Raw genomic sequence first — 14,779 nt, 5'->3', positions numbered from 1 at the left:
AATCTTCCCAAAGTGAGGGGCAACTATGGAGGTCATCAGAACAGGTGATACCTTCATAAAACAGATAAGGAAAAAGACAGAGAGTGAGAGTGAGAGAGAGAGAGAGAGAGAGAGAGAGAGAGAGAGAGAGAGAGAGAGAGAGAGAGAGAGAGAGAGAGAGAGAGAGAGAGAGAGAAAGAAAAGGAAAAAAGGGTAAATACAGTATGAGGGAGGGAGAAGAGGTAGGGAAAAAGGTCCAAAAAGTGAGGGGGGAGGAAGGGAGCTAGGAAAGAGAGAGAAGAGAAGGGGGTACAAAAAAACAAAAGGTGGGGGGAGGAGAGAGAGGGGGAGAGACAGTAAAGAGAGAAAAAAAAAAGTCCCAAATGGGAGGGCAGGGAAGATGAGAGGGAGAGAAAAAAGGGGTCCAAAAAAAAAAAAAAAAAAAAAAAAAGAGGGGGGGAATGAGGTTGAAGGAGGAGATGGAGGGGGGAGAGGGAGAAAGAAGAGGGGGAGTCTACAAGGAGAGGTGGGAGATAAGAGACAAATCAGTGGGGGGGGGGGGGTTGTGAAAGAGAGAAAATGAAAGGTAAAAAAAAAAAAAAAAAGAGTGTGGAGGGAGAAAGAGATGGGGGGGGGGGGGGGATGAAAAGGGGAAGAGATATCGAGAAGAGATGAAGGTGGGAGAGAAGAAGAGATGGGTGGGGGGGGGAGGTGAGATGGGAGGCAGGGAGGAAGAAGAGATGGGGGGAGGGGAGGGAGAGGAAGAGATTGGGGGCAGGGAGGAAGAAGAGATGGGGGGCAGGGGGGGAAAGAAGATGTGGGTGGCAGGCAGAGGGGGAAGAAGAGACAGGGGGTAGGAGGAATGGACAAGGAGGTGGGGAAATGAAAGAGGGGGGAGATGAAGGAATGGGGCAGAGGGGAAGAAAAGTGGGGGGAGGGGGAGAGGGAGGGGTGGGAGAGGGGTAGGGGAAGAAGGAAAGATGAGAAAGGAAAGGTCCAAAAAGAAGTGGAGTGGGGGGATGGCTGAGGAAGAGATAAGACAGAGGGAGGAGAGAGATAGATCTATACTTATATATACATACATACAGTATCTCAAAAAGTGAGTACACCCCTTACGTTTTTGTAAATATTTTTTTATATCTTTTCATGTGACAACAATGAATTGAGCCCAAAGTGTCAATATTTTGTGTGGCCACCATTATTTTCCAGCACTGCCTTAACCCTCTTGGGCATGGAGTTCACCAGAGCTTCACAGGTTACCACTGGAGTCCTCTTCCACTCCTCCATGCCGACATCACGGAGCTGGTGGATGTTAGAGACCTTGCGCTCCTCCACCTTCCTTTTGGGGATTCCCCACAGATGCTCAATAGGGTTTAGGTCTGGAGACATGCTTGGCCAGTCCATCACCTTTACCCCCAGCTTCTTTAGCAAGGCAGTCATCATCTTGAAGGTGTGTTTGGGGTTGTTATGTTGGAATACTGCCCTGTGGCCCAGTCTCTGAAGGGAGGGGATCATGCTCTGCTTCAGTATGTCACAGCACATGTTGGCATTCATGGTTCCCTCATTGAACTGGAGCTCCCCAGTGCCGGCAGCACTCATGCAGCCCCAGACATGACACTCCCATTTATTTTCAATCAACTGTGTTTACTCTTTTTAAATCACAATCACCACAAAAACTACCCAAATGACCCTGATCAAAAGTTTACATACCCCAGTTTTTAACACTGTGTATTGCCCTCTTTAACATCAATGACAGCTTAAAGTCTTTTGTGGTATTTGTGGATGAGGCTCTTTATCTTCTCAGATGGTAAAGCTGCCCATTCCCCTTGGCAAAAAGCCTCCAGTTCCTGTAAATTCGTGGGCTGTCTTGCATGAATTGCACATTTGAGATCTCCCCAGAGTGGCTCAATGATATTGAGGTCAGGAGACTGAGATGGTCACTCCAGAACCTTCACTTTATTCTGCTGTAGCCAATGACAGGTCGACTTGGCTTTGTGTTTTGGATCATTGTCATGTTGGAATGTCCAAGTAGGTCCAATGTGCAACTTACTGCATTCATCTTGCCATCAATTTTGACCAAATTTCCTGTGCCTTTGCAGCTCACACATCCCCAAAACATCAGCGATCCACCTCTGTGTTTCACAGTAGGAATGGTGGACCTTTCATCATAGGCCTTGTTGACTCTCCACATGTAGTGTTTATGGTTGTGGCCAAAAAGCTCAATTTTGGTCCCATCACTCCAAATGACTTTGTGCCAGAAAGTTTGAGGCTTGTCTCTGTGCTGTTTGGTGTATTGTAAGAGGGATACTTTGTGGCATTTGTGTAGTAATGGCTTTCTTCTGGCGACTCGACCATGCAGCCCATCTTTCTTCAAGTGCCTCCTTATTGTGCATCTTGAAACATGTTTTCGGTGAGTCCCATTTCATCTTAAGTTATTTGTAGGTTTTTCTTTGCATCCCGAACAATTTTCCTGGCAGTTGTGGCTAAAACCATAGTTGGTCTACCTGACCGTAGTTTGGTTTCAACAGAACCCCTCATTTTCCACTTCTTGATTAGAGTTTGAATACTGCTGATTGGAATTCTCAATTCCTTGGATATCTTTTTTTTTATCCCTTTTCTGTTTTATACAGTTCAACTACCTTTTCCCGCAGATCCTTTGACAATTCTTCTGCTTTCCCCATGACTCAGAATCCAGAAACGTCAATGCAGCAACTGGATGAAAGATGCAAGGGTCTGTCAGGAGTCCAAAAACTCAATGACCTTTTATACCCACACACTAATTACAAGCAAACAGATCACAGGTGAGGATGGTTACCTTTAAATAGCCATTCAAACACCTTTGTGTCAACTAGTGGGCATGTTATCAGGCCAAAATCACCAGGGTATGTAAACTTTTGATCAGGGTCATTTGGGTAGTTTCTGTTGTGATTAGGATTTAAAAAGAGTAAACACAGTTGACTGAGAATAAATGGCTTCAGCCAAACACTAATCATGAGTGAAAGAAATGTTTTTGTGTTATCATTCATATTCTCTGAAAAATGGCCAAGAAATCAAATTCTGCCAGGGTATGTAAACTTATGAGCACAATTGTACAATGAATTATAAAAAGTCTACACACCCCTGTTAAAACGTCAGGTTTCTGTGATGTCAAAAAAAATAAGAGACAGATTATTTCAGATTTTTTTTTCACCTTTAACGTGACCTATAAACTATATAAAACTTAATTGAAAAGCAAACTGAAATTTTTTTTTTTTTTGGGGGGGGGTAAAATTAAAAAAACTAAAATAATGTGGTTGCACAAGTGTGCACAACCTCTTATAACTGGGGATGTAGCTGTGTTCAGAATCGCATATAAACTCATGTTAAATAAGTCAGTACACACCCGCCATCATTTAAAGTGCCTCCGATTGACCCAAAATAAAGTTCAGCTGTTCTAGTAGGTCTTTCCTGATATTTTCTTAGTCACATCCTACAGCAAAAGTCAATGTTAAAAGGTATCAGTCAAGAGAAGGGTACAAAAGAATTTCCAAAACATTAGATATACAATGGAACACAGTGTAGACAGTCATCACCAAGTGGAGAAAATATGGCACAACAATGACTTTACCAAGAACTGGACGTCCCTCCAAAATTGATGAAAAGACAAGAAGAAAACTGGTCAGGGAGGCTGCCAAGAGGCCTACAGCAACATTACAGGAGCTGCAGGAATATCTGGCAAGGACTGGCTGTGTGGTACATGTGACAACAATCTCCCATATTCTTTATATGTCTGGGCCATGGGGTGGAGTAGCAAGACAGAAGACTTTTCGTACAAAGAAAAACATCCAAGCCCGGCTAAATTTTGCAAAAACACATCTGAAGTCTCCCAAAAGCATGTGGGAAAATGTGTTATGGTCTGATGAAACCAAGGTTGAACTTTTTGGCCATAATTCCAAAAGATATATTTGGCGCAAAAACAACACTGCACATCACCAAAATAACACCATACCCACCGTGAAGCATGGTGGTGGCAGCATCATGCTTTGGGGCTGTTTTTCTTCAGCAGGAACAGGGGCCTTAGTCAAGGTAGAGGAAATTATGACAATTTCCAAATACCAGTCAATATTGGCACAAAACCTTCAGGCTTCTGCTAGAAAGCTGAACATGACGAACTTCATCTTTCAGCATGACAAGACCCAAAGCCTACATCCAAATCAACAAAGGAATGGCTTCACCAGAAGAAGATTAAAGTTTTGGAACGGCCTAGCCAGAGCCCAGACCTGAATCCCATTGAAAATCTGTGGGGTGATCTGAAGAGAGCTGTGCACAGGAGATGTCCCTCGCAATCTGACAGATTTGGAGCATTTTTGCAAAAAAGAGCGGGCAAATATTGCCAAGTCAAGATGTGCCATGCTGATGGACTCATACCCAAAAAAGACTGAGAGCTGTAATAAAATCAAAAGGCGCTTCAACAAAGTATTCGTTTAAGGGTGTGCACACTTATGCAGCCATATTTTATTTTTTTTATTTTTACTTTACCATCTAACAGTTTTCAGTTTGTTGTTCAACTGAGTCGTACAGTTTATAGGTTACATTAAAGGTGGAAAAGTTCTGAAATTATTTATCTTTGTCTCATTTTTTTTACATCACAGAAACCTGACATTTTAACAGGGGTGTGTAGACTTTTTATATATATCCATTGTGTGTGTATTGTATTATATATATATATATATATATATATATATATATATATATATATATATATATACGCATACATTTTATATATATATATGCATACATTTTATATATATATATGCATACATTTTATATATATATATATATATATATATATATATATATATATATATATATATATATATATATATATATATATATACGCATACATTTTATATATATATATGCATACATTTTATATATATATATATGCATACATTTTATATATATATATACGCATACATTTTATATATATATATATATATATATATATATATATATATATATATATATATATATATATATATATATACACATACACACACACACACATTAAAACACAAGGTGGGTCCTCTTGGGACAGGTGCTAGTGGGGTGTCTTTAAGGTGCTTTCAGCTAAGTAACATGAGTCTTTGGGAAGATTTAGATCATATAATTTTTTTTTTTATTTTAGAAGTTTTTAAAAGTATAACGTCACCTTTACAATGCATGAAGTACAAACTGAGTTGGGCACTGAAGAGAGGCTGTGAGAGGAACCTCTATGGCAGTGGTCATCAACTCCTGTCCTCAGGGCCCACTAAAAGGCCAGATTTGCAAGATAACTGAAACACATCACAGGTGATATCATTTGCTGCTCAGTGATTGCAGTATTCTAGTCTGTATCTCCCCAAAGGTAATACATAAAACCTGGCCTGTTAGTGGGCCTTGAGGACAGGGTTGATGACCACTGCTCTATAGGACACTGCTCCTTATGACATCACATTGGCTTAAAACGGTATCCAATTCAGTTTGTGCTCCTTTTAGGCAGAGAAATCACAAATCAGCAGGAAATGGAGATGGAAAAAACAAACTCTGCTTCCATAGTTGTGATTTCTGTACAGGCTAAAATGCTGTGATATTGTTAGCACATTTAAACCAAATAAAGTTTAATTAATGAAAATAAATACATTTAGGCCTCAAAATCCAGAGGACCGGACACCAGCGATAAACTGTCACATTCCCAGGACGAAAATAATAGGAGCTCCCTTGAACCGTCACTGAAGTACTTTATAAGTAGCGAACCTTTAAAGGACTTTGTGGACAGGCGTGAAAAACAACGCAATAAACTATGTAAAGTTCAGCAAGACTTCACTGTATTCTTAATAATGTATGGTCTTTAAAACAATTCCCACCTCCAACAACCTTTTAGGAGAAGTGTATAAAAATGCCAGTGCAATACCTCCAGGTCCAATTTCTAACTCGTTGGAGTCTCGCTCTAAGCTGCCGGCGCTGCTCACAATGTTCATGAGATGGATTGCCGTCCATGCAAAGGGCATGCGATACCTTCCCAGTCTCTGGCAGAACTGCTCCCCCTGACCGCGCAGCTTTTCCAGCTTCTCCTTATTCTGCAAAACAGCATGGAGTCAGACCAACAGAATGCTAAATACGGTGTAGGGATGTTGGCACAACCTGCAGGAGAACCTTCCAATTATTGATGGACCAAGTCACCTTCTGGGGTTGTACCTACTGGGGGACTCCAGTTGTCATTTCTATGCCCTAGTTCCTGGCTCTGTTCCTTCCTACCGTAGCCTCCCTGGCGGTTTTCCCGAGTGTGGCTCGGGGTTAAAAATCAGGACCATTAGCGGTAACCCCGAGCCACACTCGGGATTACATCGCAGGATCCTGGTGTGGCTTTACTTACCTTGTCCCCGGGATCCTGCGATGTCCCCCGCAGTGTCCGCGGGCTGTGTCCTCTGCCCGAAGCCTCTCTGTGCCAGGCTCCGTTCCCTGCGAGCGTCGTGACGCACGGGGGCGGAGCCTGGCGGCAAATTAAAAAAAATGTCAAAATCATAACACATACAGTACTGTAATCTTACTGATTACAGTACTGTATGAAATGATTTCACATCCCTTTTGTCCCCAGTGCTTTGGCCAATGCCCTGCATGCAGTTTTATGTTATATATACTGTTCTTTCTGCCTGGAAACTGGAGATTGTCCATAGCAACCAAAAAGTGTCCCTTTACGTCAAAAATGGCTTTAGACCAGCTAGAAAACAGCGATAGTAAATTAGAACACTTGCAGAATTGAGCGATAGTGAATCGTGGGGAAATTTATTTTATTACTATTTATTTTTATTTTTTTTAATTATTTATTTTTATTTATTATATTATAATTTATGTTTTTGTGTTTCAAACTTTATCATACCCGGGATATCTACTAGACTCTTGTTTGGACAGATTTAAGTGTGTTATTGTTAAGAATTACAGACCTACAATATAAAACGCCAAATTTCCATGCAAAATAATGGTACCGCTTTCAGCACCTAAAATCCGAAATAATCATACCGCCAGGGAGGTTAAAGTGGTTGTATAGGTTCATTTTTTTTAAAATAACAAACATGTTATACTTACCTCCACTGTGCAGTTCGTTTTGCACAGACTTTTCCCCGATCCCGCTGTTCTGGGGTCTCACGACGGCTGTCTCGGCTCCTCCCCGCAATAGATAACCCCGTCGGAAAGCTTTCTCCCGAGGGGGTTACCTTGCCGGCGCGATCCCGTATCATACACTCTGCGTCCATAGACACAGAGTGTATGTCTTGGTCCCACCCCCCCCGGCGGTCGCGTCATTTGGATTTGATTGACAGCAGCGGGAGCCAATGGCTGCACTGCTATCAATCTATCCAATGAAGAGCCGAGAAGCCAGCGCATTCTCGACGCGGGACTTTCGAGGACTCAGGTAAGTAGATGGGGGGGGGTAAGTAGACGGGGGGGGGTAAGCATCAGATGTTTTTTCACCTTAATGCATAGGATGCATTAAGGTGAAAAAACAGGAACCTTTACAACCCTTTCAAGAGTTAGCGGTGTTCCTACTACCCATGGGGAGCTTCCACTACTGCGGTTATACTCTTCATAATATAACATGAACTATAAATTGAACTTGGGAGTTTGGAAATCAAGTAGAGAAATATCACCACTAAAGTCTGAGACATATGAAGCCAGAAATGCAGATAATATAAATTGTAGCGTTATATCATATAGGTGGAAAGTAGAGAAGAGCAACCTTACACTGGTGGTCAGTGGGAGAAGGACCCTGTTACATTGGCAGTTAGTGGGAAGAATGCTGCTAATATTGGTGGTCAGGGGGAGAATGTCCCTTACATTGGTGGTCGGTGGTAAGAATGCCCCTTACATTGGTGGCCAGTGCTAAGAATGCCCCTTACCTTGGTGGCCAGTGGAAAGAATGCCCCTTACCTTGGTGGCCAGTGGAAAGAATGCCCCTTACATTGGTGGCCAGTGGAAAGAATGCCCCTTACATTGGTGGCCAGTGGGAAGAATGCCCCTTACATTGGTGGCCAGTGGGAAGAATGCCCCTTACATTGGTGGCCAGTGGGAAGAATGCCCCTTACATTGGTGGCCAGTGGGAAGAATGCACCTTACATTGGTGGCCAGTGGGAAGAATGCACCTTACACTGGTGGCCAGTGAGAAGAATGCCCCTTACATTGGTGGCCAGTGGAAAGAATGCCCCCCCCTTACATTGGTGGCCAGTGGGAAGAATGCCCCTTACATTGGTGGCCAGTGGGAAGAATGCCCCTTACATTGGTGGCCAGTGGGAAGAATGCCCCTTACATTGGTGGCCAGTGGGAAGAATGCACCTTACATTGGTGGCCAGTGGGAAGAATGCCCCCCTTTTATTGGTCGCCAGTGGGAAAAATGTTCTTAAATTGGTAATAATTTAAATGCTGCAGATCACATGACTAACAGAAAACAACCATATGCTTTTTTGCTAAAAAGTAAACCCGGTTAAACAACAAAAACTGGATTACTCACTTTTGCTGCATCCGCCTCCTTATAGATCATATAGGGCTCCGCACATTCTCCTATGTCACCCTGCTGCAATACCTTTTCCAGCTGAAAAAGAAACAACAGTTGAACAAGACATTGCCAGTAAGCTATTATTAAACCTCAGACATGAAATATGAACAAAGAGTATCCCTCTATAGTGTGTCACTGCATGTCATTTCTGTCTGCTGCTTCCTTCCTCTGATATCAGCCTGAGTCATATCTGACAGGTTTTCCTGACACCAAGAGAAAAAGAAAGGTGACAGGGGAGGGACCTATAGTTGATTGACAGCCTCAGCTCTGTTCCTGTGTGCTGTGTAAAGGGTGTGTGTCCCTTCTCTCCAATCAGCTCTTAGAGCTCTCCTCACTGATCTCTGTAGAGTGTAATTTCAGCTCTCCGCCCCCTTTTTTCTCAAAGTTCAGACAAGCTGCGAAAAATTCTAGGCTTTGAACGGATGTAGAGAAAAGAAGACTGCAGTTAAACAGGTACAACTTATGTAGGATGATTTGTTTCATCTCTGCATATTACCTGAGGCCAGTCACTTCACAGGGTATATGTGAGGGTTTACAACCGCTTTAAAAGCAAAACAAAGTTATTTTTAGAGAGCTCATTCAAACCAACATAACTTTAGAAAAGAAAATGCTATGCCTAGGAAACACAGTCGCTTTAAATAGACTGTCACAAAAAAAAAAAAAAAAAAAAAATCACAGAAAAATCAAGTGCCCAAATTGATTACTAGCAGCATTTTTCCTTTCCATAAAATATTTTTTATCCAGTTGCAATGTAACTCTAAACTTAAGAGAAAATTTGAGCACTCCAGCCGCTATGCTTCCTTGCACATCACAGGCCCCTCCTCTTCTGGGGTTGGGCTTGGCCCTGTCCGCGTTGGCCCAGCTCCTCCCTTCCCCACCTCGCTACATACCCTTTTATGTAGATAGGGGCAAAAGAGCGAAGGAAAATACTAGAGAATGACAGCTCAGTCTGCTGATGTTACATCCAAGATGGCGGCACCCAGCAGCAGTCTCGGGGCTTTTGGCTTTCTACACATGGGAGGCTGTTACAGGTAAAGAACATGCACATACACTATATTACCAAAAGTATTGGGACGCCTGCCTTTACATGCAAATTAACTTTAATGGCATCCCAGTCTTAGTCCGTAGGGTTCAATATTGAGTTGGCCCACCCTTTGCAGCTATAACAGCTTCAATTCTTCTGGGAAGGCCGTCCACAAGGTTTAGGAGTGTGTCTATGGGAATGTTTGACCATTCTTCCAGAAGCGCTTTTGTGAGGTCAGGCACTGATGTGGACGAGAAGGCCTGGCTCACAGTCTCCGCTCTAATTCATCCCAAAGGAGGTCAGGACTCTGTGCAGGTAAATGAAGTTCCTCCACCCCAAACTCGCTCATCCATGTCTTTATGGACCTTGCTTTGTGCACTGGTCCAAATCATTTGGTGGAGGGGGGATTATGGTGTGGGGGTTGTTTTTCAGGGGTTGGGCTTGGCCCCTTAGTTCCAGTGAAGGGAACTCTTAAGGCTTCAGCATACCAAGACATTTTGGGCAATTTCATGCTTCCAATTTTGTGGGAACAGTTTGGGGATGGCCCCTTCCTGTTCCAACATGACTGCGCACCAGTGCACAAAGCAAGTTCCATAAAGACATGGATGAGCGAGTTTGGGGTGGAGGAACTTGACGAGTCCTGACCTCAACCCGATAGAACACCTTTGGGATGAATTAGAGCAGAGACTGCGAGACAGGCCTTCTCATCCAACATCAGTGCCTGACCTCACCAATGCACTTCTTGAAGAATGGTCAAACATTCCCATAGACACACTCCTAAACCTTGTGGACAGCCTTCCCAGAAGAGTTGAAGCTGTTATATCTGCAAAGGGTGGGCCAACTCAATATTGAACCCTACGGACTAAGACTGGGATACCAATAAAGTTCATGTGCGTGTAAAAGCAGGTGTCCCAATACTTTTGGTAATATAGTGTATAATCCTATGGGAAGAACTTTTTTTTAATTGAACGTTTTAACGACAGGGTCTCTAACTTACAATATGGCTTGTACATCCGTTATGTATACAGTTGTGCTCATAAGTTTACATACCCTGGCAGAATTTATGATTTCTTGGCCATTTTTCCAGAGAATATAAATGATAACACAAAAACTTTTTTTTCCCCACTTATGGCTAGTGTTTGGCTGAAGCCATTTATTATCAATCAACTGTGTTTACTCTTTTTACATCATAATCACAACAGAAACGACCCAAATGACCCTGATCAAAAGTTTACATACCCCAGTTCTTAATACCGTGTATTGCCCCTTTAACATCAATGACAGCTTGAAGTCTTTTGTGGTATTTGTCGATGAGGCTCTTTATCTTCTCAGATGGTAAAGCTGCCCATTCCTCTTGGCAAAAAGCCTCCAGTTCCTGTAAATTCTTGGGCTGTCTTGCATGAACTGCCCGTTTGAGATCTCCCCAGAGTGGCTCAATGATATTGAGGTCAGGAGACTGAGATGGCCACTCCAGAACCTTCACTTTATTCTGCTGTAGCCAATGACAGGCCGACTTGGCCTTGTGTTTTGGATCATTGTCATGTTGGAATGTCCAAGTACGTCCCATGTGCAGCTTCCTGCCTGATGAATACAAATGTTCCTTCAGTATTTTTTGATAACATACTGCATTCATCTTGCCATCAATTTTGACCAAATTTCCTGTGCCTTTTAGCTCACACATCTCCAAAACATCAGCGATCCACCTCCGTGTTTCACAGTAGGAATGGTGGACCTTTCATCATAGGCCTTGTTGGCACCTCTCCAAATGTAGTGTTTATGATTGTGGCCAAAAAGCTCAATTTTGGTCTCATCATTCCAAATGACTTTGTGCCAGAAGGTTTGAGGCTTGTCTCTGTGCTGTTTGGCGTATTGTAAGCCGGATACTTTGTGGCATTTGCGTAGTAATGACTTTCTTCTGGCGACTCGACCATGCAGCCCATCTTTTTTCAAGTGTCTCCTTATTGTGCATCTTATAACAGCCACACCACATGTTTTCAGAGAGTCCTGTATTTCACCTGAAGTCATTTGTGGGTTTTTCTTTGCATCCCGAACAATTTTCCTGGCAGCTGTGGCTGAAATTTTAGTTGGTCTACCTGACCGTGGTTTGTTTCAACAGAACCCCTCATTTTCCACTTCTTGATTAGAGTTTGAACACTGCTGATTGGCATTCTCAATTCCTTGGATATCTTTTTATATCCCTTTCCTGCAGATCCTTTATCAATTCTTTTGCTTTCCCCATGACTCAGAATCCAGAAACCTCAGTGCAGCACTGGATGAAAGATGCAAGGGTCTGTCAGGAGTCCAGAATCTTATTGACCTTTTATACTTACACACTAATTACAAGCAAACAGATCACAGGTGAGGATGGTTACCTTTAATAGCCATTCAAACCCCTTTGTGTCAACTTGTGTGCATGTTATCAGGCCAAAATCACCAGGGTATGTAAACTTTTGATCAGGGTCATTTGGGTAGTTTGTGTTGTCATTATGATTTAAAAAGAGTAAACACAGTTGATTGATTATAAATGGCTTCAGCCAAACACTAACCATGAGTGAAAGAAATGTTTTTGTGTTATTCATATTCTCTGAAAAAATGGCCAAGAAATCATAAATTCTGTAAGGGTATGTAAACTTATGAGCACAACTGTATACGGTAAATGCAACAAAAGTGAATTTCTCCTTGATTACCAATACCTACTTTAATAACCAGGAAGACGTCTTGGGATGGATACGTAATTGAGAAGATGGCAGATCTTGCCAACGTGGTGATGGCCGCCTGAGTAACGTAGGGGCGAAGCATTCCTTTTATCTGCTCTGAGTTTAGATCAAAGAAGAAGTTTTCTGAAATCTTTAGGGAAAGAAATCAATACATAATTATTTGTAGCTCATTTCCAATAAGCTCCCATACACACATAAAAAGATACATGCTCAGTGCAACAACAAGATGAAGCCGGCTCAAATACGGCAATGCATTTGGCACAATGCCCCCCCCCAGGGATGGATTCTGTAGTAGATGCTGCCATTGCCAGCCTGAGCACACCACACCTAAGTCACCTAAAACTGGAATAAGCCATCCCATAAGCCCCATTAACCTGAAAATACAAGTTCTTGGTGAAATAAATAGAATTATTAATTTCTTTATAATAATGAGGCAGGCCTAAAAGGGTTAAAGGATTGTAACATGGGAGCTGGCCACCTTACTATACCTTCATCTATGCTCCAGGCTTGTTCCACTTAAGGACCGAGCCTCTTTTCAAAATCTGTCGCTTACGAATTAAAATCATTTTTTTTTTTTGGTCGAAATTTACTTGGAACCCCCAAACATTAATATTTTTTTTTTTTACAGACACCCTAGAGAATAAAATGGCGGTTGTTGCAATACTTTATGTCACACCGTATTTGCGCAGCGGTCTTACAAGCGCAATTTTTTTTTGAAAAAAAATACACTTTTTTTTTTAATTAAAAAATAAGACAACAGTAAAGTTAGCCCAATTTTTTTTCTATATAGTGAAAGATAATGTTACGCCGAGTCAATTGATACCCAACATGTCACGCTTCAAAATTGCGCCCGCTCGTGGAACGGCGACAAACTTTGCCACTTCAAAATCTCCATTGGTGAAGTTTTAAAATTTCTACAGGTTACCAGTTTTGAGGTCTTTTGCTAGAATTATTGCGCTCGCTCTAACGATCGCGGCGATACCTCACATGTGTGGTTTGAACACCGTTTTCATATGCGGGCGCGACTTGCGTATGCGTTCGCTTCTGTGTGAAGGGGGCGCTTTCATTTTTTTTTTTTTTTTTTTTACACTGTCCATTAAAAAATATTTTTTGGGTCACTTTTATTCCTATTACAAGGAATGTAAAAATCCCCTGTAATAAAAAAAAAAGCATGACAGGACCTCTTTAATGTGAGATCTGGGGGTCAAAAAGACCCCAGATCTCATATTTACACTTAAATCCAATAAAAAATAAATTAAAAAAAATTTTTTTTTTTTTTTTAAATAAATTTTTTTCCCCTTTGGCGGAACTGACATTTGACATTCAATGTTATGGAGCCAAGTGGGGCCATCTTTCCCTCACTCGGCATCCAGCCTCTCAGGGGAGCAGATCAAATCGTCTCCGCCACGACCGACGGCTCTGGTAAGCGGCAGAGACGACCCCCTCCCGCCCCCAATAAAAGTGATCTTGCGGCGAATCCTCCACTGAGACCACTTTTATCTCAAAGCAGTCCTTCGTTTCAGAAAATACCGGGGTTATGGCAGCTATCTGCTGTCATAACCCCGGTATTCTTCCTCAAAGTAGCGACGTATAACGACGGCGGGCAGTCAGTAAGTGGTTAACATTCAGGGTCTGCATCCAAGTCCTGGAATGAGATGCCAGTTCATAGACATGGGCAATTCGTTTGGTTCCAAATTCATTTTTCGTCGAAATTCGACAAAAACCCGTTCAACAAATTTTTCTGAAATTTCGAAAATTCGGAAGAATGAAAATCCGAAAGAACGAAAATCTGAAAGAATGAAAATCCAAAATTCGAAGATCCAAAAATTCGAAAACCTGAAAGAAGAACGAAAACCCGAAAATTCTAAAGAACGAAAATCCGAAAGAAAATCAGAAAATCCAAAATAATAACTAATAACAAACTATTACTATTAAATTATAGGTATTAGAATTTCCTTTCATTTCCATTTCAAATTTTTATTCGTAACTTCAGATAAACACAAATTTATCCGAAGTTACGAATTACCCGAAACAATGAATGCCGCATCTAAACCAATGGAACGTAACAAATTAATATTAATAATTTTTTTATTATTATTTATTATTATTAATTCATTACGTTCCATTCGTTTAGATGCAGCATTCGTTATGTCGCGTAATTCATAATTTCGAATAAATTCGTACGTTCACTAACAGACAAATTTGAAAGGAAATTCCAATACCTATGATTTAATAGTTATTATTAGAATTATAATAATGTATTATATATATATATATATTTTTTTTTTTTTTTTTCGGATTTTCACAACTTATCGAAATAACAAATACCGCACCTAAACGAATGGAACATAATGAATTAAAATTTTTCAGAAGTGACAAATTTATTCTAATTAACGAATTTCGATCCTAATGAATGACCCAGAAAAAAAAAAAAAAAAAAAAATTTTTTTTATTTTGGCAGTGCACATGTCTACCGGTTCAGACTGTTACGTT

At 41.4% G+C, this 14,779-nt stretch overlaps 1 protein-coding gene across 1 annotated transcript in view; it reads right to left on the bottom strand.

Moving 5' to 3' along the window:
* Window positions 1-14,779, bottom strand: part of DOCK7 (dedicator of cytokinesis 7) — a 272,852-nt gene that overhangs the window by 195,511 nt on the left and 62,562 nt on the right. The window contains exons 9-11 of the mRNA XM_073593823.1: window positions 12,267-12,416; window positions 8,501-8,581; window positions 5,912-6,077 (exon numbers count right to left, since the gene is read on the bottom strand). Coding sequence (XP_073449924.1) covers window positions 5,912-6,077; window positions 8,501-8,581; window positions 12,267-12,416 — 397 coding nt within the window. The remainder of the gene's footprint in view (window positions 1-5,911; window positions 6,078-8,500; window positions 8,582-12,266; window positions 12,417-14,779) is intronic.

Source organism: Aquarana catesbeiana, linkage group LG07 (genome assembly GCF_042186555.1).
Source record: "Aquarana catesbeiana isolate 2022-GZ linkage group LG07, ASM4218655v1, whole genome shotgun sequence".
Lineage (NCBI taxonomy): Eukaryota > Metazoa > Chordata > Amphibia > Anura > Ranidae > Aquarana > Aquarana catesbeiana.
Note: the sequence above shows the minus strand (reverse complement) of the source record. Positions and strands in the feature narration are given on the sequence as shown.